Here is a 26,327-nt window from a genome sequence, read left to right as displayed (position 1 = left end):
AGGTAGGACGGCTGTAGGACGGCTTGACGGCTGTAGGACGGCTTATTCTTCCAATAATAATATTATATACAATTACACAAGGACTCCAACCATATTCCTTATTTGTCTAACACTCCCCCTCAAGTTGGAGAGTGGATGTCAAGAACTCCCAACTTGCGTAACATACCCGAAAACTTTTCTTTCCCAAGAGGTTTGGTAAACAAGTCTGCCAACTGTTGTGCCGTACCCACATGCTTGGTCTCTATTGTGCCATCTACAATCTTATCTCGTATAAAGTGACAATCCATCTCAATGTGACGAGTTCGTTCATGAAAAACAGGATTGGCAGCTATATGTAACGCTGCTTGATTATCACAAAATAAAATGGAAGGACCATCCAAAGGAATGTTCAAATCCTTCAACAAAAAACGAAGCCAAACTATCTCGCAACAAGCACCTGCCATGGCCCTATATTCCGCCTCTGCTGAAGAGAGCGAAACGGTTTTCTGTCGTTTCGTCCGCCAAGAAATCAAAGAACCGCCCAAGAATACACAATACCCAGTAGTCGAACGGCGAGTGATAGGGCAACCTGCCCAATCAGAATCACAAAACGCAGTTAACTTGGTCTGGTTGTCAGAACGAAATAATAAACCTTGACCTGGAGTAGCCTTCAAATAACGAACAATACGAAGCACAGCATCCATATGAGATATCCTTGGCTCGTGCATAAACGGCTTAGAACATGCACAGAATAGGTGATATCCGGCCGAGTGATAGTGAGATATATTAACCAACCTACTAATCGTCGATACTTTTCAGGATCCTTGAGAAGTTCTCCTTTATCAGATAATTTTGTGTCATCCATAGGAAAAGCAATGGGTCGTGCTCCCAAAAAACCATAGTCCTTGAGAATCTCTAATGCATACTTGCGTTGAGAAATATAAATCCCTTGTTTGGAACGAGAAACCTCAATACCCAAAAAATATTTTAAATCACCAAGGTCTTTTATCCGAAAATGATCACGGAGAAAAGACTTCAGAGAATTAATGGCACTAGCATCATTGGCTGTAATCACAATATCATCCACATAAATGAGCAAAGCTGTGAAAGAAATACCAGACTTTTTAGTGAACAATGAATAGTCAGCTTTGGATTGTTGAAAACCGGCAAAAATGATGGCACTAGTGAATTTGGCAAACCATTGGCGAGAAGCCTGCTTAAGACCATAAAGTGACTTGTGAAGGCGACACACAAGATTCTCCCCCTGTCGCCGAAGACCAGGAGGAGGAGACATATAGATTTCTTCATGTAAGTCACCATGTAAGAAAGCATTATTAACATCAAGCTGATGAAGAGACCAAGACTGACTAGCAGCAAGAGCAAGAAGACAACGCACCGTAATCATCTTAGCAGTAGGAGAAAAAGTGTCATGATAATCAATACCTTCAGCCTGAGTGAAGCCTTTAGCAACCAAACGAGCTTTGTAGCGGTCAATAGAGCCGTCGGAATTGTGCTTGAGTTTGTACACCCACTTACAACCAATGGGAATTTTGCCAGGGGGCAAGAAAGTTAAAGTCCAAGTACCATTAGCATGTAAAGCTTGAAGCTCCTCAGTCATAGCACGTTGCCAATTGGGGTCAGTGGCAGCCTCAGCAAAGGAGGAAGGCTCCACAGTCCGACTGACAGAGTTAATGTAAGAAAAATGCCTAGGAGAGTAACGGTGATAAGAGAGAAAATTACAAAGTGGATATCGCGTACCTTGTGTAGAACTGGGTTGCGAAGTCGAAGATGGGTGGGATGGCAGAATCACCTGCGAGCAAACGTAGTCTTTTAAATAGGATGGAGGTTTATGGGCACGGGAAGAGGTGCGGGGAAGGGGAGGATTGGTAGGTAGTGGGGGGGGTAGGGATGTCCGTGGGTAAAAGGGTGAAAGGTAAGGAAGTAGCGGGGGGGGGGGGGGGGAAGGAGGGGATGCCGAGAGGGCAGGGGCATGGGGAGGAACTGGTAATGGGGCAGCAAGGGAATCTGTGGGAGGCGTGGAAGGAGAGGAAGGTGGAGGAGGGTGAGGCGTTGGGGCAGGAAGGGGTGGGTTATATGTAAAGTCCAGAGGGGGTGGGATGGGTAGGGTAGGCGAAGAGGATGGGATAGGAGGGTGAGAAACGGCATAAGGGAAAGTACTTTCGTGAAAGATGACGTCTCGACTAGTGAAAATGCGGTGATTGTCGAGATCGTAAAGGGTATAGGCCTTTTGTCCATGAGGATAACCGAGAAAAATGCAACGATGAGCCCCAGGGGAAAATTTGGTGGTGGGAGTGACAGAGGTGGCATATGCGAGACAACCAAAGACGCGGAAGTGGTCATAAGATGGGGTTTTCGAAAAGACCTCAAATGGGGATTTATGATGGAGAAGACGGGTAGGGAGACAATTGATGAGATAAGTAGCGGTAAGAACACATTCCCCCCAAAACTTGATAGGAAGATGGGATTGAAAACGAAGGGCGCGAGCGGTTTCAAGAAGATGACGATGTTTTCTTTCAACAACGCCATTTTGTTGGGGGGTATAAACACAAGAAGTTTGTAAAAGCACCCCATGATCAGAGAAAAAACTACGAAGAGATAAAAATTCACCACCATTGTTAGTACGAATGCATTGGATGGTAGTGCGGAATTGGGTAGTGACATAAGCAAAAAAATCCTTAATTAATTGTTGAGTGTCGGATTTATGTTTCATGAGGAAGACCCACGTAAAGCGAGAAAAATCATCCACAATGGTTAAGAAATAATTAGCACCAGAAAGAGAAGATTGACGATTCGGGCCCCAAATATCACAATGAATTAAAGCAAAAGGGAAAGTTGATGAAATTGAACTCAAAGGAAAAGGTTGACGAGTTTGTTTTGCCAACGGACAAACATCACAAATATGACTAGAATCAAAAGTGCAATTAAGAGAGCTAGATGCTAAAGCTTGCAAACGAGTGGAGGAGGGGTGACCAAGACGCCTACGCCAGAGGGAGGAGGGGATGGTAATGATGTTGCAGAGAGGTTGACGGGTGGGGAGAGAAGAGGTAAGGGCCACAAGGTAATACAGATCGCCACGTCGCTTACCCACACCAATCATCGCCTTCGAAACCAAGTCCTGCAAAACACACCAAGAAGGAAAGAAGGTTATGGAACACGATAATCCATCTGTAAGTTTACCAACCGATAAAAGGTCCACTCGGAAATTAGGGACACATAAAACATCCTTCAAAGTAACTGAGGAATTTAAAGGAAGAGTGCCGGTAAAAGTAATGGGAGCGAAAGCACCACTATGCAAAGAAACAGGCGGCAAATGTGAAGAAGAACGATTAACCAAATATGAAGCGGAAGAAGTAATATGATCCGTAGCACCACTGTCAAGAATCCATTGACCATGACGAGAGGTGACAGGTAACAAACCTTGGGCAAAATCAGTAGTGAGCACGGCATTGGCCTGAGGAGGGGTGGTGGTGTCACGTAAAGCAGCTAGAACACGGGAGTGCTGCTCGGCAGAGAGGTCAGGCATGGCAAGCTGCAAGTCATGCAAAGTGGGCTGGGTCCCGTGCACTTGGTGGGTCGCTGGAGTAGAAGAGGAGGCGGGGGCCTGGGTGCCTTGCACGTGATGGGCCTGGGTGAAATTATGGGGCCGGGAAGCAGAAAACCGTGGCTGCTGGGGATGACTGGAAGGTGCATGGCTGCGGGAAGAACTGGAAGCAGTGGCACGGCGCGGTGGTCGCCATGGTTGGCCATGGAGGGGATGGCCAACGGGATAGCCATGAAGTTTATGGCAGGTGTCTCGGATATGATAATCAAAATTGCAGTAGGTGCAGTGGAGGGGAGGACGAGCAGAGGAGGGACGGGACGGGCCACGAACAGCCATGGGAACGGCAGAGAAAGCTGCCGAAAAAAAAAAATTAGGGCTAGGGTTATAAACCTGTTCTGTATACCATGTAGAAAAAGGTATATAGGCTAAAAATTATATTTGTTATTGATACATGAATGTGGAAAAATGGAAGAGAATGCAAATGGAAGAGAATGCTTATGGAAGAGAATGCAAATGGAAGAGAATGCTTATTTTTTTCACTATCTTTCTCTACAAGATTACAAGGATATATATACATGATACAAATGTGTAGGTAGGACAAGGTAGCCGTCCTAGTGTGTAGGTAGGACAAGGTAGGACGGCTGTAGAGGACAAGGTAGCCGTCCTAGTGTGTAGGTAGGACAAGGTAGGACGGCTGTAGGACGGCTAGTGTGTAGGTAGGACAAGGTAGGACGGCTGTAGGACGGCTTGACGGCTGTAGGACGGCTTATTCTTCCAATAATAATATTATATACAATTACACAAGGACTCCAACCATATTCCTTATTTGTCTAACAGTATTAGACCAAGTTATCCAATGCTTGAAGCCCAAAATCCCCACGTGCTCCACGTCACTTGATTTATGTTCTCCACGTGTTAGACTTGAAAATTTCTCACATGTAAGGCTTGAAAATGCCCCACATGTGAAGGGGCATGTTGAAAGTAAATCCCACATCGAGAAAAGGCTTAATTTTTTTTTATTAACCGACCCCTTTCAAAGAAAAGAAATAAGAACCGGTGACTCAGAAACAATTAATTAAGATAATTTTTTTTTTTTTTTATGGAATATACATATCAATATTCATGGATTATACCTTTCATTCCACTTCGAGTTCCTATCTTAATTGGAACAGGACCCTACATGTGTTGCTACTCTTGATATGTCAATTGTTTTTATGGTGGAGCCTCATTTTTTTCATGTTGACGTATATAAAGTTCTCTAAGGGTGGGCATAATAACTGTGAAACTGCGAAACCGAATTGAACCGCAACAAAATGAATAAAAAACAAGTGTGTTGACCAAAAAAGTCAACGTAGGTTCAAGAACCAGACCGAACTGTCCATACCAGTTCCGATTTTCATGTTAGTAGAACCACTTAGAACCGAACTGTGACTATAAATAATTAATTAAATTTAATAGTTGTATACAAGTGTCATCAAATGAGTGGTGAAAGCCAAACTGGTTCCACCTAGTGCGACTACGTAGGAGCACTTCTAGATTTGATCTTTCACTTGCACGGTTCACCTATTGAGATAATCCACATATTTAAAAAAAAATGAGGTCATTTTCTCTCCCAGATATCCAAATTTGACAATTAGGTTTTGATTTCATATTTTTCTTGGATAGAATGATCTTAAGGTGTTCAATTACATCATGCTTTTTTCTTTCCCTTTTTCCTAGGCATTTTTTTTAATCTCTTGATAAGTCCTTATTAGGCTTAAATTACTGTATTTGTACTAACATTCTTACTGCATAGTACGTGTAGATGTATATTTGTATTATCAATGTATATGTACTTATGAATTGTGTTTCTTTTTTTGTTTGCTTGGTGTCAAGGATATTTGCATTTTGATTTAGTATTTGAAAAAATATGTTTTGTTTGTAACTTTGTATAACCATTTTAGAAGTCGTATTTGAATGCAAGCATGCAAAAAATAAGTAAAAAAAAACAAGTAAACTTTGAATACCATTTTGATTTGGTACTCAAATGATTTAGTATTCGGAACCATAAACCGTCATGAACTGAACCAGAACCGGTGTAAACCGAACCGTATGGTTTTAGTAGTAAATTTAAGTGGAACCGTACTAAACCGAGTCGTTGATATTTTCCGATTTCGGTTTGAGGGTGGAACTGCACCAAACCGTACCGTGCCCACCCTTAATGTTCTCTATTTGGACGAGGGAAATAAACTTGGAATTTTGACAAAAGTCATAATTTATAAATTGGTATGCATCAATTTCATTGTTTGGATTTATAAACATGAAACTTTAGAATTTCTGCATGAAAAAAAAAAACTTGGAATTTGGGACCTCCTCTAATTCCCAAGTTTGAATTTCATGCAAATATGTGTAAGTTCTAAATTTCTATTAGTGAGAGTTTAGAAATAAAAAATTCTGTATTCAAATTTCATTGTTCTTTTAGGTTAACTAAACAAGAAAATTCACAAATTCAAGAAAATAAAATTCCGTCATTTTAAAATTCCTCGTCCAAACACAATGTAAATAAAAGCATGATTGTAGTCATGATAAAAAAGTCTTTGAAGTATGCTCACCAAATATGAGTTGATCGAGACTTCCATTAGCCTTAGGGACAAAGTCTTTCTTCTCCTTCCAAACAGCAACAAAGGAACGTGACTAAGTTCCGGTGTTGAAGTCGAGCCGCTAAGGAGACCTCATTTTTGACTTCTAAATCTCCTTGTCCAGAATCCATAGAAAGCCTTTTCACAGCAGTATATTCCTCATTGGAAAGCTTACCCTGCAATCAAGGAATTTTAAGGATAATTAATATTCGTTTAGGCCCATTAATTATTAATTGGTCACGCAATGATGTTTCACTACCTTGTGAACAGTACCAAATCCACCTCCTCCGTTCGGCTTCGATCACTGACAACAAAACTTTTTATGAGTTGAAGGAGGAAGACGATGATTCAAATTCTTTTTATCTAAGCTCGGAAAAGGAGGATGACGATGAGGGGGATAGCAATTCGGATTTGGGCTTGGAGGAGGAGGATGACGAGGAAGGGAGCTGGGCTCCGCTATTTCTATTATGAGTCCGAGAAGTTTTGTTTGTATCTCAATGGTAACCCTTTGGGACTGCATTTTCTCCTCTAAAGTGGATGAAATCCTCAAAGATGGTGGTGACTACGAGGAGCACCACTACATAAAGGCTGCTCACAAGACCCTCTAGGATCCTTAGTGTAAATTTTGCCTTTTTAGGTCTCGTTAATTTGTACACTTTTAAGTATATTGTAACGCAAGTCTCCGGACTCGTTTTCAAATTGGGATGTATTTAGGTATGCGTTCCTATAAAATCATAATCGAATTTCAAGGGTCATTCACTGATACGGCTATTATTTTCACAAACTTTCATAAGTTATCATAGAAATTCATATACATTCATCACAAGTCAAATTTAGTGTATCACAATATCCAATTGTGCTGTCACACAATACATTCCAAAACAAACAGCTTTGGCCATTGCAAAACAAAAGCACATGTACATCACTCCGGACAGTTAGCACTGATTGTCTAATAATGTGCCCGCCACAAATGACTTTTCATAACGTGCTTAATCGTTCATCAAGCATATACTCGTAAAAATGTATAGCACTACCGAACATCCAGCTGTCGCATCATTGTTATTATTTTGAGTTGGCTGAGAAGTTGGCACAAGGTGAGAACTTTCAGTTGTCTCGATAACAACACCGGCAACGACGCTCGGTGTGGCCTCTGTTCGTCAGGATCGGTAGGACAAGACCTAAAAAATTACAACACAATTCAAACTTGTTTGAAATATTACTACCACTAAAATATTGTGAGGTAGTGCATAAGCGACAATTACTTTCGTCCTGTGCATTGTGTTTGGTATTCAGCTTCCCATTGCTGTGTCTCCAAAATTGATTTCTCTTCTCTTTTTGACTTATTTTGGATGCCCCTTTTCTTTTAACTTGAATTGAATTTTAACCACATCAGTTTGAGAACTCCTACCTCCCTCTTCACTTTCTATTATTTTTCGACCAGGGTTATCAACAACTAAAGAGTGTAGCTCTGTATCCAAGGATTTCAAAGTGTGGGCAGAATTGGCCACCTTTTATAGACATCACCGCCTTGTCAATCAAATTTGAAGCATTTCTTGAAAACTGAGGTCTTTTGAACACTACAGAATTGTCGGCATCTTTGCTGTCGTCTTTGCCTTCATTGTCCAAAACAATATCGAATTTGACGGTTTGAAGCCACCTTTTCATTATGTAATCTTGAGGTAACAACTCTATTTGTTTTATTCTCAAATAGGCAAATATGTGGCGACAAGGAACTCCCCAAAACTCCATCTCTTTGCAGCTGCATTTACCATATTCTGAGACCTTATCAACCACCAACGTCTTCATCTTTGTCACCCATGCAGGTCTCTTAAGTACTTTATACACCACCTCATTCCCATCCGCTAACTGCTCCCTCAAGAAACAAGTCACACTTTTTAATTCCTCCATTTGAAACCTTTAAACATAAATCCGGTGTAGAATTTGGCTATTTAATATTTCATTGGGGTACGAAGTTGCATAGGAGAGACACAATTTTCATCATTGTGGTCACCAACCACCTCTTTTTGACATTGTTGTCCAAGGGTTAATTAAAGTGAATGAGCAATTCAATCAAAGAGTGTTTCCTATGCACATACTGTCCGACATTTCAACAGAAAAAAAGTGCTTACAAAATATGGGAATCCAATTTGCACACAAGCCATAAATGTCCTTAAGCCAAGATTTATCACCCAATCCATTTCTTCTGCAAACCCCTTCCAACTTGCCTCAAAGTCTTCTTTGTTTTCAATATCACATATGCACTCATGCAAATCCTTGAAAATGCCCCCTATCTAATTATTGAATTTGTTAATAATATGTCATATCCAGTACCAATGAAAGGTTGTTGGTAGTTTATTGCTAGTACCTATAGTATGGCTCCATCTTGATCCGTAATTATGACCATGGTTATCAACTCCTAACAAAGGAGCAAACATCATACCGTACACATTGGTGTTGAACGTGGTGTCAAACACAATCACATTACGAAAATGGCCATAACCACGTCATGACATAACATCCGCCAAAAAAAATGGTCAAGTGTTCCACCTTTATTAATCTCCATCTTAAAATAGAATGAGTTTTTTTTATCTTTTTCATATGTGGGACCACGATTTTTCAAGGCCGAAGTAAGGCTGATCGGACTATGTTTACCTCAGAAGTCTGGTCGTGGACTCAACAACTCTGAGCGAATCTGGATCAGACGGAGTAGTGGTGCCACCACCATCTTGTTCCGTGGTAATAGGCAGAGTCTGAGTGACTCCGCCAATAATGACCATGCTTGTTCAGCAAGATAAGAGGATTTGATCCAATACTGAATCAGTTGGATCTTCTATATATCTTAGAGTTCCTACAATCTAGGGACTGGCATGCGCCGCAAGTAAACACACTCCTAAGAGGATGCAAAATCTACTTCTAGATATCCTTTAGGATTCACCCGACTTAGTACAAGGTTTCTACCCTAAAAAGGTCTCTCCCCCAATTAGTATAAATACACCCATCTAAGGTTTATCTCTGGTGGTGCAATCATCATATTGTTATTCTCTTGCCATCGCTTGAGTCTCAAACTTGCTTAACGGTTTGAGAGCCTTTGTCCGGCACCCTCCCTCCTTAAGGATTGACCATGGTTGTTTTCTATTTTACATGTTACTCGGATTTGTACCTCCACCACTCACGGTGGTGCACGAATTTGGTTCCAAGTTCGCATTTGTTGTTCGACATTATACATATCTTTGGGAGTGTAACTAATATTTCCAATTCCTCCAAGTTTCACCTCCATGAACCCACTTGTTTACTTGTGAAAATATTAGAATGCGTACATTATTCAATCATCGTTATCGTCTTCTTTGCCTTCAAAACTTGACTATGAAATCTAAATAAGTGTGAGGCAGTTGCCATAGGATAATTGTGTCCATCATTAAAAATTGTTACAACAAACTTTTCACAACCAATTCCCTTATATAGCATAAGTTTTGCTTTATAGTCACTTCTAGCATCTGCCTTCCTAACTTTCTGATTGGATTTGGGATTAACATCCACTGTAATTTTGTTTTTTGGCAACAGACAAACTCTTTCCTAACCAAATAATTACCATCACTGCACTTTTAACTATTGTGCTCCCGAATCCTAAAACTAGCTGCAAATGCTTAATTGTTATAAAAAATTATTGTCACATCTCGGCCCGGGCCCCTACCACATCCCGGGCTCGACTCCACTGTAGTACAATATTGTTCACTTTGGGCCCCGACCACGCCCTCACGGTTTTGTTTTTGGGAACTCATACGAGAACTTCCCAGTGGGTCACCCATCCTGGGATTGCTCTCGCGTGAACTTAACTTCGGAGTTCCGATGGAACCCGAAGCCAGTGAGCTCCCAAAAGGCCTCATGCTAGGTAGAGATGAGAATATATATATAAGGCTTATATGATCCACTCCCCTAGGCGATGTGGGATCTCATAATCCACTCCCCTTAGGGGTCTGACGTCCTCGTCGGCACAAGTAGGCACAAAAACTTTAGTATACATATATGATGATAAATGGGATAACCACCAACAAGCAGCAATAGCAACAGCTGAAATATACTTAAGTTCAAACTTAGCAGTCATAGGATGTATTCCAAATTATGTTATGACAATCAATGAATTTAGTAAATATATTAAAGTAAGCATAAGAACAAAAAATTATAATATGAAAGGAAAGTACAAAAATTTGTGTATTAGCTTAATGTACATTAGTAAAGGGTCTGATAGATATAATCATAAGTTTAATTTAGAATTTCAAAATTTAGTTCAAATATTTGGTAGTAAACATGTAAATATGATAGAAGCAAAACCTATAGATAATAGTTTTTTAGAAGGAACTCAGTGGACATTACCTAATTTACAAGTAGTAAGAAATAGACAACCAAATAAAGTACAAATATAGGAAACTAGTACAGGTCAACCAACAATTAGGTTTACTAATTACAAGAAACTAGAAAAAATAGAAGAGGATGAAAGTGAGATCGAAAATGAGAATATTCATATAGCTTTTGATAATTTAGATATTAATTTAGTTGCGCAAAATTTTGATCATATTGTAGATAAACTTATAGAAGATATTGATCATTTAGATGAAGAAGAGTACTTAGAAAAATATAATGCATATGCTTTAGGACTACATAAAATTTCAGATGAAGAGATGAAAATTTTAATTTTAGAAATAGGAGTAGAACATATTTTAGGATCAAAAAACATAATAATTTATTAGAATTGAAAGCAGAATGTAATCTAGCAGAAGAAAGTAGTACATCAAGAGTAGAAAATTCAGGATACACAGGTAGAACTGACCAACAAATGAACAATATAATGAAAAAGCAAGAGTAGATTACATAGAAGAAAGTATGATAAAATCATCTAGAAAAAATAGGATACCATATTTGAGAGGGTTAGAACAAATTAATATAGCAGGAAATATATTAAACTTAGATAATGTAGATCCACAAGATTAGGAGAGAACAATTGAAAGATAGGAAAAAGGTTGCGTACATGCATCATTAATGTTAGATTTTAGTAATTCAAAAAATATATTAGATTATTTTGAACATACTTTAGATGGTTTAGTTTTTTATTATTTTCAGTTATGGAAAGTTCAAAATCCAGAACAGCATCAGGCAGCCAAAATACATTTTTATATTGACGGTTTTGTTACTTTGATTAAACAAGAATTTTTAGATCATAATAGGTTAGATGGCAGAAGTGAACAAGAACAAATAAGGGCAATTAGAAATTTAGAATAATTACAAATTTGTGATTTACAATATATAGCTGAATGCACAATAAATTTCTTTAAATATTTAGGAAGAACAAGTAGAATTAGTGATATTAATTTATTAGATACTTATATGAAAAAAATAAAAGGCCCAATAGGTGAAAATATTTGGAATGAATGGCAAAAGCATCCAAAGAAAAATGATATTGCAATAGGACCTAGAATTCAACATGTATATGACATACTTAGACAAGAGTGTAGTCAAATAAAAGCTAAGAGACAAATTAGGAAACAATTTTACATGAGTTGTAAAAATATAGATTTACCACAACAGAATGGTTATCATAAGAAGAATAAGCATAAGAAAATATACAAAAGGAAATATAAGTCATATAACCCTACAAACGGCATAAGAATTTCAACATAAAATCTTCAAGAACATATAGAAAGAGAAAATATATTCCAAAACAATTTTGAAAAAGAAGTGGCAGACCTTGGATTAGAAAATATAAAGCACCAAAAGATAAAAGTAGTTGTAAATGTTATTCATGTGGAGAGGTTGGACATATTAGACCTAAGTGTCCAAAATTAGGAAAATAGCCCAGAGAAAAAGTACATTTAATGGAGTTGTTTAAGTTAGAAGAAGATGAAGATATACAGTCAATATACAATTTTGATGATTTAAGTGATAATGAGAGTATTTATAGTATACAAAGTATAAATATGATAGATTCAGACTTGGAAGATCCAAGTAGTTCAAATAGTGATTTAGAAGAGTATATGTGTGCATTCATAGAAGAACAGCATAAAGAAGAGTACAAATACATTAATTTAGGTTGGCCAGAAAAATGTCATAAGTGTACCAAGTTAGTTGCAAATAAATACTATAATACATATTCAATATTATGTGAAAAATGCTATAGTAATAGGTTAATAGAAATTAATTCAGCAGAATCACAAGAAAATACTGAAATATTAGGTAATATTGTTTATAGTATAGAAAAGCCAAAAAATAGTTCTTTAATTACCATAAATTGTGAAATAGAATTAGCAAAAGAATATAAGATACAAACAATAGCTATGATAGATACAGGGAGTACAATGAGTGTCATAAGAGAAGAGTTAGTACCATAAAAATATAGACAAAAATTAGCAAAACCAATGAGAATAACACAGTTTGATGAGAGACCAGTATGAAAAATGTTAAGGAAATCAACCCCATCTCATTCAAGGACCTACACAAATCTAGAATAAAGAATTCTAGAACATTCACTAAGGTTGGTTAGCTAGATTATCCAAGTTAAAGTAGTACTTTGTAGAAATGACTAGAATGTTGTTTCTTAAGTTGGTGGAAAAGTCTAGAAGAATGGTGAGGTTTCCACCAACATGCAAGATTAGGGTAGATAATTCTAGCTTAGGAAGTTAGTGGAATTATCTAGATATCTCTAGCATGGTGTGTCCATGCTTCTCCAAGGTTCCATCCATGCCTATAAAAGGAGAAGGCATCCACACCATTTGTAACAACAAACCAACCAAGCAAGCTTGTAAGCAAGCAAGCAAGTGAGAGTGAGAAGAAAGAGTAGTCTTGTAAGAGTGTGAGTGGTCTAGAGTTTGTCTCTAGAAAGTGAGTGAGTGTCATAGCTTCCTAAGAGTGTCCTTTGAGAGTGTTGTAATATTTTGTTTGTGTAATACAAGTAATTTGTTTACTTGTATTGTCTCTCCGACACTTGTGCTAGAGTTCTGTACTCTAAGTTTTTCACCCCAACAAAAAATAATGGTGCAAGTTTCACACCTTAAGCCACAGCTTGGTGTCACAATTCTCACACGAACTGCTCCATTACAACTTGATCTAAACACTCCCAAAGTATAATTTAAGCAATCAATGCAACTTTGCTCGGACATTTCTGGGGTGCATTGAACAAGTCCATATATTTTTATGTTAGGATTTGGAATGCTTGCGTTAATTTCCTGTTGCAAATTTACGAAGATCACCATTGCTGCTTTTTGTCCCAGTCCTTTAAGTAAATGAGAGCTCAGACTAAACGCATCCAAGCCCGTCAATACACTAACTTCACTGGGCAGGTAGAAAGCTGGATTAGTTTCCATTATGCCATATATGGAGCGGTTTGAGTAGCGTAACATATAATCATTGTGACATCCAATTGCCTCCTTCTGATTAGTATAAGAAATCATGTGAATTCACATGTTTGAATTCATGTGAGTTCATCAAATTATGAACTGCAGCAATACTTAGTAAATGAGCTAGGCATAAAGGATAGACCTTTAAGTATTATTTGAATTAAATGTAAGTTAATTTAAGCGCACAACTGCATGTAACTGCCTTAATGATGGGATGAGGCATTTACCAAACTGATTGGGATTTGGTCTTTCTTCTCGGTACATAAATGGTGTTCACGTCAGTAAAAAGGTTGTCCCATTGAAACCTAGAGAACCACCTTGTTCTCGTACAAGAGAAGGGAAGACATTTCTCTTTGCAAACCATGGCTGGATGTTCAGGTTTGCATGCTTATTCATGCATATGAATTTAACGTTAGGGCCGGTTCATATTGACACTGCATTCATTGCAGTAAATACTAGGGTTAGTCGTATATATTACATATTGAATCACATGTAGTTTAGTAACTTAATTGATTGGATCCTTGTATGTATGTATGTGTGTGTGTGTGTGTGTGTGTGTGTGTATAAAGTGTACATGTGGTATCAGAAGGACTTGAATTCAACTTGCATCCGTACATGTCATTCCGCTGTTATTAAAATTGTGAATTGCAAAAGTACACACATAGTTGTGTTGGTAAACAAGATTCTTTCACAATCTTTATTTTATGCATGTCTAAGAAACACCTTTATATGTTTATGCATACAGAAATGCTTCATACTCATTTTATTTGCAGTAATGCAGTAATATTGATGCTTTTACACCAGTTAATTTGATTTCAGCAAGTTGAATGCAAGTTCAGTTTAAGTGTTGATGCGTTACGATTAATTAGTTAATTACACCAAGGTATATGGACTAATCTTATGATACAAGTATCTTTAGAACACTTAATAAAGCAGTTTATAGGGCTAACAGTAAAAATATTTCAAAAGAAATAGATTAATGGGATTACTTATTCACTGATGTATAGTGAGTGATGATGAACATGTCAATTGTGTAAAGTTTTTCTTGCCTAAAGGTGATGCTTTACATATATTCATGTATATTTATATTTGGCTTTGCAAGAATTAAGGAATTCATATTTATACATTGATGGTGTCTTGCCTAAAGGTGATGCTGATTTTATACATGCTTTAGTGTGACAAGATGCTACATTCTTGATCACAAACTTATGAATTCACTAAAGGAAGTAATTTCTGCAAGTTTTGACATGTTGAATCTTGTGAACATTGAGAAACTCGATGGTTACAATTTCAACACATGGAAGCACCACATTGAGATGAACTTGGGAATGCTGGAGTTCAGTATGGCTTTCAAAACTCCACAACCTTCTGCACTCACTGATTCAAGCATTGCATCTGAAAGGGAAATTTTTACAAAGTGGGAAAGGGCTAATCAGATGTCACTTCTCATCATGCAAAATGCTATGGAAGAACACATCAGAGGTGGTATACTAGCATGTGATTTGGCTAAGGACTACTTGGCTAGAATCGAGGAAAAGTTTAAGACATCTGATAAGGCTAAGATTGGAGCTTATCTCTCAACACTCATCAATTCCAAGCACGAAGGTATCAGTTGTGTTCGAGAGCACTTGCTTAAGTTGGTCAACATTTCCAACAAACTGAATGCATTAGAAGTGGGGATCACATATCAGTTTTTGGTCCATATGGCTCTTTATTCCCTGTCAGGGGATTAGATTAAAAAAAAAAAAAATGAATTATAATACTTAGAAGGAGAATTGGACCATCAATGAACTCATTTACTTCTGCTGTTAGGAGGAAGAAAGGATGAAGGAGCCCAAAGCTAAGAGATTGGAGTTGGCAAATCTTGTCAGTTCTAATAAAGGGAAGGGTAAAATGACTGTAGGAATGAAAAATGAAAATTAAAAAGGCAAAAAGCAATTAGGTTACAAAAATCAAGCTGGTGCAGACTTTGGTTCCAAGAAACCCCTTAAGAACACTTCAGTTGCTATTAAGAATGATGGTGCTTTTTCCTCCACAAGTCTAAGAGTTAATAAGGTCCATCTTAAAAAGTGTTTTCATTGTCAATCCACTGAGTATTTAAGGAGAAACTGTCCTGCATTCAGAGTTTGGTTGATTAAGAAAGGTAATATTGAAATCAATGTTTTTGTCACAGTAAGTCTACATGATTTTCATTTCTCAAAACCCATAATGGTTTAAAACTAGTTGTTCAATCCATATTACAAATTCATTGCAGGGATTTCAAAACTAGAAGGGGACAAATAAAGAGGTCTATACAATGTGTTTGTTGGAAATGGAAATAAAGTGGCAGTTGAAGCAATTGGTAGGATAATGTTAAAACAGTCAATTGGTTAGGTATTAACTTAAATAATGTACTCTATGTTCCTTCAATAAGAAGGAACTTGTTTTTTGTTACTCAGTTTTGTTAAAGATGGTTTTTCATATGTTGGTGGTGTTAATAAGATTCAGGTTTTCCTTAACAACCAGCTTGACAATTCCATTGGTTATGCATTCCCAAATGGAGATCTTTGGCAAATTCAATGCTCATATTATGAAGATTGTCTCAATCTTGAACATTCTGTCTCAAAACATGTGCTTCTTAATGACAGCTCTTCCATGTTATGGCTTAAAAGACTTGGACACATATCAAAAGATATGATGTTGAGACTTCAAAAGAATGGGATACTGTTAAACATTGACTTTGATGATTTTGAGGAATGCATAAACTGCTATAAAGGCATGACTACCAATCTCAGTAAGAAAACTCAAGCCACTAGAAGTAATGATCTATTGAAGATCATTCACACTGATGTATGTGGTCCATTTCCAACTAGAACCATTTGTGGAAACTCATATTTTCTCGTCTTTATTAATGATTTCTCAAGTTATACTTACTTGTATTTAATTTCTTACAAATCTCAAGTTTTCAATTGTTTTAAAATTTTCAAAACTAAAGTTGAAAAATAATTGGAAAAACAAATTAAAATAGTGAGGTTTGATTGTGGTGGGGAGTTCTATGACAAGTATATTCAAAGTGGGCAACATAAGGGACCATTTGCCTTGTATTTGCAGCAAAATGGGATTGTAACTTGGTACACAACCCCAGGGACACCATCCCAGAATGGTGTTACTAAGAGAAGAAATAGAACTCTCAAAGGTATGTAAGGAGTATGATGTCACATTCGCGCTTGCCTGAGTTCTTATGGGGAGAAGCCATAAAAACTGCCAATTACATATTGAATCGAGTACCTACAAAATCTGTTATGGTCACTCCTTTTGAAGCTTGGACATGTAGAAAACCTAGCTTATCACACTTTCACACATGAGGGTGTCAATGTGAGGCCAAACTTTACAATCCAAATGAAAGGAAACTGGATTTGAAAACAACCAGTTGTTGCTTTGTTAAATATGCAGAGAAGTCCAAAGGTTTTAGATTTTATTGCCTTCATCATTATACCACAATTCCAGAGAGTCACAATGCAAAATTCATTGAAAATTATGCATAAACTTGTGCATCAAGTAACAGATCCTATGTTTTTTAGGAAAGAATTGAAGATGTATTAGAAGTTAGGAATGCTCCACAACTAAATCAGTCCACATTATTACCATTAGCTCTTGCAGAAATTGGATCAAGTTCAATTTCAACTATACCAAGAAATGCATCAACTAACAGTGAGAATGTGGGAGCTACTGTAAATCTGCAACCACCTATGCAGTCTACTCAAGCACCACCAACTGCCATTCAGGACAATATATTGCCCTCTCCAACCACACTTCATCCTCCATCGTTGGCAAACATGACTGTTCCTCAAGAAGTTCTAAGAAAATCCACAAGAACAAGGAAGTGAGTTATACTAGATGACTAGATGGTTTACCTGCAAGAAATAGATTATGATGTTGGTTATGAAAATGATCCTGCCAGTTTTAAGAAGCTATAGAAAGTATCAATTCTCACTTATGGAAAGCTGCAATGGAAGAAAAGTTCGCTTCCATGACCAAAAACACGGTGTGGATTGATAGGATTTTTAGTACATGCGCAAATAGGGTTAAAATTATGTTAAAAATACTTGCAAGAATACAAGAAAATTATAGTATAATTGCTCATGCAAGGTTGTTCTCCACAAAGATTGTTTAACTCATTTGTGATTATACTAATTCTTAATTAATTATTTAAAACATATTTTATCAAAGATTTGAGATTTTTGAATTTTAAAAGATTAAATTAACAATAAAAGAAATCTGAAAATTTGGAAATAATGGCAGCAAAGAAGGAAAATGCTTTTGAATTAAAACAATTATGAGAAAGACTAGGGTTCTGCCGTCACCATTAACAATCATATGCAATTTTACCAATTACTTATGAATTTCCACATACATGCTTTGAAGGTTAGGTTTTCCTAATGCATATTTTCCTCGTGATGTTCAAGCGAAAACGTATATCTAACATGCAACCCGTCTACGATGTTCAGGTCAACTATAAACATATAAGACTCATTAAGCTTTGTGAAAACCCTTTGAAAAACCATTCAACTCTTAATAGCATGATGTTCGACTTAAGTGAACTTACAATTACTATTCACAAGAAGTCCTCCTCAATTTCAGGGTGATGTTCCAATAGAAATTGCTTCAAATTACTTGTCTAATTACCCTAATGGTAGCTAAGCATTAAGACAATTAGATAGTTTAAACATGGTGATTAATAATTCAAAGCAAGCATGCATCCATTCATAAGCAAATTAATAAAATCATATATTCATGCTAAGGCTCATGGCCTCACCCTAGCAAAAGGAATTAGTTATGCATACTCATAATAAAAAGCAAAGAAAATATCATTAACTAGAAAAATGATTGAAAACACCTTGTACGTAAAAAGTCTAAAATTCGCCAAAGCTTCGCTAAGTTCTTTCAATGTCGTGTAGAGAACCCTAACGGCTAAAAAACTTTATTTATACTACTACAAATTAAAATCCCTCTTAGAAAAGGTTTTCTAGAAACTAGGAAACAAAATAATAAAAGGATAACTTAAAAACACACTCCAAATCTGACCAGAAAATCTGCCCAGCAGAAAAATAGTCACGTTTCTAAACCTTCAGGGGTCCAAACCAGGCCCAAAATGAATCAAATTAAAGATTAGAACCTCCTCTTGAAGTCCCAAGAAGAGCCCAAGTCCAAAATCCATAAACTTCCAGCCCAAAAATCACAAACAAGCTCTGTAGTCCAATCTCCAGCACTGCACGCTGGACATAAATGAATTCGTCATGATCAGATGCTTCGGGATAAAATTATGAAATTTTGATAAAATCTTCTTGACAGACTCACGAACCTACTCCAATTGGAATCACTAAAAAATTTCATCGTTTGATTACTTTATGCTTAGAACAAGTTCGCACGTCCTACATTGAAAATACATAACAAAGCATCAAAATCTCATCAAAATAATAACCAAAATATATCAAAAATAGGGGAAAATATATAATATAAAATCGACTCATCATGGACTTTGGTTGATAATGCAGAAAACTTGAAATCCATCTGCTGTAAGTGGATTTACAAGACAAAATGTGACTCCCAAGGCAATGTATAAAGATATAAGGCTCGATTGGTGGCAAAAGGATTCACTCAAAGAGAATCAGTGGATTATAATGAAACTTTTTTACCAGTGTCACTCTTTTAGAGTTATCATGACATTTACTGCACATTTCAATCTTGAATTGCATGGATGTAAAAATTGCATTTCTTAATGGTGAATTAGATGAGAACATTTATATGAAGTAGCCACTTAATTAGATTCATTGAAATGGGGACGGAGAATTGGGTCTATAAGTTGAACAAATCAATTTATGGTTGAAACAAGCTTCAAGATAGTGGTATGTTTGATCAAGTGTGACTGCTTCTGGCTTTACAGAAAATAAGATTGACAACTGCATTTACATGAAAATAGTGAAGTCTAATTTCATCTTTTTGGTTTTATATGTAGATGATATTTTTCTTGCCAATACCAATGTTGAATTGTTCAATGAAACTAAGAAGCTTCTGTCCGGTCATTTTGACATGAAGCATATGGGTCATGTTCAATATGTTTTGGGTATTGAAATCATGAGAGACAGGTCGCAAAGGACTTTGAGATTAGCACATGGAGCATATATTAAAAAAAGGTACTGAAAAGGTTTAATGTGGAGCATTGCAGTGAAGGAGAGTTGCCAATTGGGAAAAGTGGTAAGCTTACTTTAAAGCACTGTCATGTCACAGATCATGATATTCAAGTGATGAAGGACAAGCCTTATGCATTTGCATTTGCATTGAGGTTTTTGGGAAGGTTTCAATCGAATCCTAGAGTGGCTCATTGGCATGCTGGAAAGAAAGTTCTCAAGTATTTGAAAAAGAACACAATCATGTGTTGTGCTACAGCTATGTTGACAACTTGGAATTAATCTACATAGATGCTGATCTTGGAGGATGTGTGGATTACAGAATGTCAACCATGGTGGATACATTTTCATGCTAACCAATGGTTCAATTTCATGGAAAAGCAAGAAACTACAAACAAGGGCAATGTCAAATAGGGAGTCTAAGTATATAGGCTGTTTTGAAGCAATGAGGCAATCAAATTGGTTGAAAAACTTGTTATATCACATGAAGATTGTAAGGAGTAGTATAGAGAGGCCACATAAAATATACTGTGATAACACTTCAACAATGTTCTTTGCTAAGAACAATAAGAGATCAGAAGCCTCGAGACTGATGGATGACAAGTACTTGAAAGTGCAAGATCAAGTCAGAGATGGACTCATTGATATTGAGCATAATAGTACTCATAAAATGGTGGCTGACCCTTTGACAAAAGCTCTCAATGTCATTGGATTCAACAAGCATGTCATGAAAATGGGATTGCATTCAGCAATGGATCTCTATTAATGTGGGAGTAAAGTATTTGAGAATGTGTCTCATTACTTATATGTTGTATTGTGTTAAAGAGTACTATTGAGTTATTTAATATCACTTGTAATGCAAAGTACTGACTAAAGGGTATATTGTTAACTCGAATGTGAATCTTAGCAAAGTTAATTAAGTTGAGATATTCTTAGTACCTCAAAGACCAAAAATGTAGGAGAGTATCTCCGAATACTGACTTTGATCCCAAAAACAAGCATTCCTCATTGACAGTATTCACCTTATATAATATTGTTTTGTAATCTTGGAAAACTGATACATTACTTTGGTATTATGTTTTCTTAGGTTCTGCAAGAATTTTATATTGGTTAGCTGATGAAGTCTAATGGATGTTATAGCTCAGTGATCACATTTACTAAATAACTGCAGTAATATTGAATATTTGATCTCACTCATGTGAGAGAATGTAAGAAATCATGTGAATTCACAAGTTTTAATTCATGTGAGTTCATCAATTATGAACTGCAGCAATACTTAGTAAATGAGCTAGGCATAAAGGATAGACTTTAAGGGTTTTAGGTCCGGACAAACTAAAACATAATGGAGGGAAAAATGACATTTAATTATTATCTGAATTAAATGGAAGTTAATTTTTAAGTGCATAACTTCATGTAACTGCCGTAATGATGGGATGAGACAGTTACCAAAGTGAATGGGATTTGGCCTCTCTTCTCGGTACATATATGGTGTTCGTATCAGTATAAAGGTTGTCCCATTGTAACCTGGAGAACCACTTGTGCTCGTACAAGAGAAGGGAAGACATTTATCTTTGCAAACCATGGCTGGATGGTTCAGGTTTGCATGCTTATTCATGCATATTAATTTAACGTTAGGGTTCATATTGACACTGCATTCATTGCAGTAAATACTAGGGTTAGTTGTATATATTACATACTGAATCACATGTAGTTTATAACTTAATCGAATGGATCCCTTGTGTGTGTGTATACATACATATATTATAAGGTTTACAATTAGGACAATATTCCCTTAGATCGTTTGCAACGTCAGCAAGGCACTTACCGCAAATATTCTCTTTAATTAGTCCTTGACAGAGCCCGATTGTATAAACCCTGTCGATGTTTTCGCCAAGGGAGGAATTGTAAAAGCCGTAGCCGTTTTGTAAGAGAGTAAGTCAAAGAGGAGGCTGTTGAGGTTTATTTGATAGTTGCTGCCAGTGGTGTAGTTACCTCTGTCGCTAAAACAGCGGACTCTTGGAACTCCACGAGGTCCAAGTAGGGCTTGAGTGAAATTAACGTTGATGACGAGTAACAAAATTTGTGTGGAAAGGAAGAATAATCTGATTAATCTTGAGGAAACCATGGCAAAAATAAAAAGAATGATGTGATCGTCAACCGCACGAAGGCTAATTAAATGTCAATGGGAGGACAATTCTCACGAGTTTCTGACTATTTAAATTAATTGAAATATTGACTGGAATGAGTCTGGTGTAAGTTTTAACTGAGGTTTCGCCGCCGCACTTGAAATTATCCAAGTTCTTACGTGTTGAAAGTGCTAATCAGGTAGATCTAGAGTAGGTGTAGTCAGTAAGATTAAAATTCAGTGATGAATGACAATTATAAAAAACGAAGAGCACTTTATTTTATGTGGTAAAGCGACATACACAATAGAAAAGTCCATAATCTGATTCCACTGAGGAAGGACTTTTACACATGACATAAACTTAATTTATCATCGTGCTCAATGTGAGAACGAGTCTGTAGAAATATTCAAAATACTTTTCCTAACTTCTTAATTAAAAAATTAAAAGAAACACATGCGGCAGCAAGCTAGAAGTTCACATCCATGATCACAACCACGAAGGGCACTACATGCCGCCATGTATTTTCCATTTTGTGATTATTTTCATTTTAATAAATACGACACATCCCACATTTGTACCACCTTTTTTTATAGAGATAGGACTCACATGTGTCAGTGGTCCTACTTATATTAAAGATGTAGTACAAATGTGGGATGAAAATAATAAGTATAACATTACCATTTCTTTATCTTTTGATAATCTAAAGTACTCTTAAGGTAACGAATGATGTCTTTGACACCAATCCAGCATCTATGTTTAGGCGCGTTGCTACTTCTTGCTAAAAGATTAATAGCGAAGGAGATGTACGGTCGAATACACTAAGCTAAGTAAAATAAAGCGCCAATTGCACTAATGTATGGAAACTTGAAGCTCCATAACTAATTCCTCATATTGTTTGTTGTGAATATCGGGTTTTAAGAATGAGAAAAAAACAGAACAAACTCCAAAATTGAACAAATAACCAAGATAATTTAACAACAAGAATTAACATTCACTACAAGAACATAGCTTAGGTGGTGACAGACATTCGTCATATAAACATGAAAATTCGTTACATTTGATTATATGTGACGAAAATCCAGCGTCACTATGTTCGTCACCTATAGTTCATGTGACGAATTTTACGTTCGCCACATATTTTTAGTATTTGTGACGCCAAATTCGTCACTTAATAACTTTAACTGTGGCAAAATAAGCGTCACAAAACATAAAAGTTAGTGACCTATAAATTCGTCACATAACAAATGTATAAGTGAGGAATTTATCGTCACCCAATTTGATCCTAGAATGTTATGGCTAAAAATAAGTGAGACTGAAAGCGTCACATATTCCTTTGACATGTGACGCAATTTGTGTCACATGTGTCAAAATCATAAACCTATTAGAAACAATTCATGACGAACCAATTACCACATATTCCCTGCTTCGTCATCTAGAATTAGAATTCATAACAAATACGAGGCAATACTTTAGTTAATCTCATTTCATTGATCAATAAGTTAGACTACATCCAATACATACACCAAGTGTTTATCTCAAAAGCTAACATAAGCATCCTAACACCTCTAAACATATTGCGATGCTAACAAGATTCTAAGGCATTGAGTCGGTAACAAAACAGGTATACCATGTGCATATTTGAAAACAACGACAAAATACATAATATAAGTCATCAGCCATGTCATGGTCTTTAGTTCAGCACAAGTATCATTGTCATTTGAAAGATCACCATCACTACCTCAAGTGCTTCTTGAATACTTTCTCCTTTAACTCCATCCTTCTTTTTCTTCATCTTATCCTTACATAATAAAAGAGAAGAAAATAAAAACATTGGTGTCTAGAGAATAGCAGGTGCATTGAGAATTTGAATAACAAAAGAGAAGAAAATAAGAATTGAAGGAATAGTTAACAGTAAGAAGAACGAAACGTAAGAGATGAGCCTATCAAAATTACACAATTGAGTTTTATATGTACTTTAATTTCAATATCCTTCAAAAGGTGAGTTCTAGAAGTTGTGGCTATCACTTAAGTTACCAAGTATGTTGATTAAGTGAGATTACGATGAAAATACTGAAAGCAGAACAACCCCAAAATTTGCAGAGTATAAAACCTATACCGACAACATCTTGGTTTAAAAACACAAGCAAGAGAACTACCCTTGTCAAAAACCATGACCAACCTACAAACAACATAATCACAACAACAAATTACTTTGGAAATAAAAACATTAGTGTGCTTAATACAAAAAAATAGGCAAAATAGGCATAAAGAAGATCTAAATCAGTTTACCATTTTTGCATGCAGATAAAGTTTTCAATAATTAAAATTTTACTCTGCACTGGATCTCACACAACCAAAACGAAACCAACTTTGGTATTACAAAGGTGGTTTTGCTCTTACTAAACAACCAAATTGATATATTCATCTAAGGTAATGGCCTCCAGCCAATAGAAGAACACAAAAAACACATTGGATTAATTTTGAGCAAGTCATATGGTCACTAGTTGGAAGAATTACTTAAAGATCAGTGCAAAGTCATAATAATCAAACTATGACATAAGCTTTCAACTATTTTGTATCTAACTTAAAAGGAAGTAAAAGCCCATGCTTAAACAGAACTGTGGAAATTTTAAGTTTGTTTGAATGTAGTTTTCATAGACTGATTGAATGTACAAGGGGAGATATATAATGAGGTAGAAGGTTACAAGCAACCTTACCTTAGCAAATCCTACTAACCCGGTAAGCCCTCAAGCTATCACTCCTTAAATTAAGGGAGTGCAGCAAGTCGCTAGCACACAACTATCAACAAGTCATCTAGATGTCAATCTTCCTCAAATTAAGGGATTAGACTTAATAGAGAATCCCATGGAAAGAGGAAACATAAAATCTGGTAGCATCAGTCACCCCATATCATCTAATATCCAAATGCAGCATCAGTCATATGCAGCATCAATCATATGCAGCATCAGTCACATGCAGCATTAGTCATATGCAGCATCAGTCATCCCATATCATCTAATAAGAACTGAGCAGCTGAAAAAATATATAGGAGAAATATATGTGTTTCTTAAATCTTTCTTTATATAGTTTTTCATGGTTTTCTAGGACTCCAAATAATAACACCAATAAATAGAAAAGACATTGCCACTAATAATTAGAAGAAAGAAAATCATCTATGATGGGGGAAATCATTATACTTGCCCAAGAGACCATTTTCAATTTTTTTCATATGCAGAGCACTTAAAAGAGTTATGGTTCAAATTTCAGAGCAATTCAAAACCAAATCAAACAACTTTCCTTTTCAATAAATGGTATCACCAACTCAAATTTTTTTACCTTCAATCACCATGTAAAACCAATAAGCCCAGAAAAAAAAAATACCAACTTGCAAGTTCATAACAAACAAAAAATTGAAATAGAAAGACCAAATAAAACAACTTATTAAAGCCTCCATATGTGCAAATAAATCATTTGAATAATCCCCAACGATTACCCAGAATAAAATAGCCAGGGACAAATACATATAATCTCACAAGGAAACAAAATGTAGCAAGAAAAAAGAAGAAATGCTTACAAGTTTCTTTGCTAAAGTTATTGATTAATGTTCCTTCCTTCAGTTTTTTTGTTTGTAAATTTGTGAATGTAAACCTGCAAGTTCCAAAAACAAATAGAAAAAGCCAGGGATATATATATATAAATCTAAAAATTAAAAACCAAATTTTACCCAATTAGAGTCCTTGAAAAATGGATGAAGAGGTCGAGGGCTGCTGGCGTGCTCAATTTGGACGCAATTACCTGTAAATCCAAAACCCTAAGTTAAAAAGAATGATAAAAATTGAATTTGTTAACCATTTGGCCACATTGTAGTCTCGTAGGCGTGGAGAAATTTGGCATAGATTTATGTAGTTGGTGGAAAGGGTTTCTATGGTTCTTGGGTTTTCGGTGGTGGCGCAAGAAACTGGAAGAAGGTTTAGATGCGACAGGGTGTGGATTTGGCTTGTTGGTTGAATTCGTCTCTAGGGTTTTTGATTGTGGAGTGTGATAGACAAGGAATAGATGAGAGACGGTTTGAGCATTTGGCTTAGAAGATCCCAGTAATGTCGCGATAGAGAGAGAAGAAGATTAAGAGATGCGTCGGTTAGCCTGGGTCACAACGATGAGAAATGGGAGAACTCTGAGAGACAGAGATAGTGAAAGTGAAAGTGAAAGAGAATGGTTTAGAATTTAGATGGCCTTTCTCAAATTTATTTAATACTTTACTATGTTTCTTTTTTCTTTTTTTATTTATTTACTGTTGGAAAAGTGATGAATCACTTTCGTCACCGAGAATACACATATGTTACACTTTTGCAATTCCTCACATATCATACTTCGTTAGGGTGCCATTGTTCCTCGCCATAGATTTTAGTAAGGACTTCAAAAAATTTGTGTCACCACTTTTTCATCTTAAAATATATAAAATAATTTTAAGTGACGCTTATGATTTTCGC

The 26,327-nt window shown here is 36.4% G+C and overlaps 1 protein-coding gene and 1 long non-coding RNA gene across 2 annotated transcripts; one reads left to right on the top strand and one right to left on the bottom strand.

Moving 5' to 3' along the window:
• The first annotated feature begins 14,791 nt into the window (after positions 1–14,791).
• Positions 14,792–15,277, top strand: LOC125475580. The gene has a single exon (XM_048580551.1). The coding sequence runs from the start codon at positions 14,792–14,794 to the stop codon at positions 15,275–15,277; it is 486 nt and encodes a 161-aa protein (XP_048436508.1).
• An 8,088-nt stretch (positions 15,278–23,365) lies between these two features.
• LOC125475607 lies at positions 23,366–26,022 on the bottom strand. Its single transcript, XR_007256936.1, has 3 exons — positions 25,562–26,022; positions 25,412–25,485; positions 23,366–24,016 (listed from the first exon to the last, which is right to left on the bottom strand). It is a non-coding gene; the product is annotated as an uncharacterized LOC125475607 (long non-coding RNA).
• Between the last annotated feature and the right edge of the window lie 305 nt (positions 26,023–26,327).

Source organism: the organism of the source record quoted next, unplaced genomic scaffold (genome assembly GCF_019419815.1).
Source record: "Pyrus x bretschneideri cultivar Hongxiangsu unplaced genomic scaffold, Pyrus_bretschneideri_v1 Contig15, whole genome shotgun sequence".
NCBI classification, from domain to species: domain Eukaryota; kingdom Viridiplantae; phylum Streptophyta; class Magnoliopsida; order Rosales; family Rosaceae; genus Pyrus; species Pyrus x bretschneideri.
Note: the sequence above shows the minus strand (reverse complement) of the source record. Positions and strands in the feature narration are given on the sequence as shown.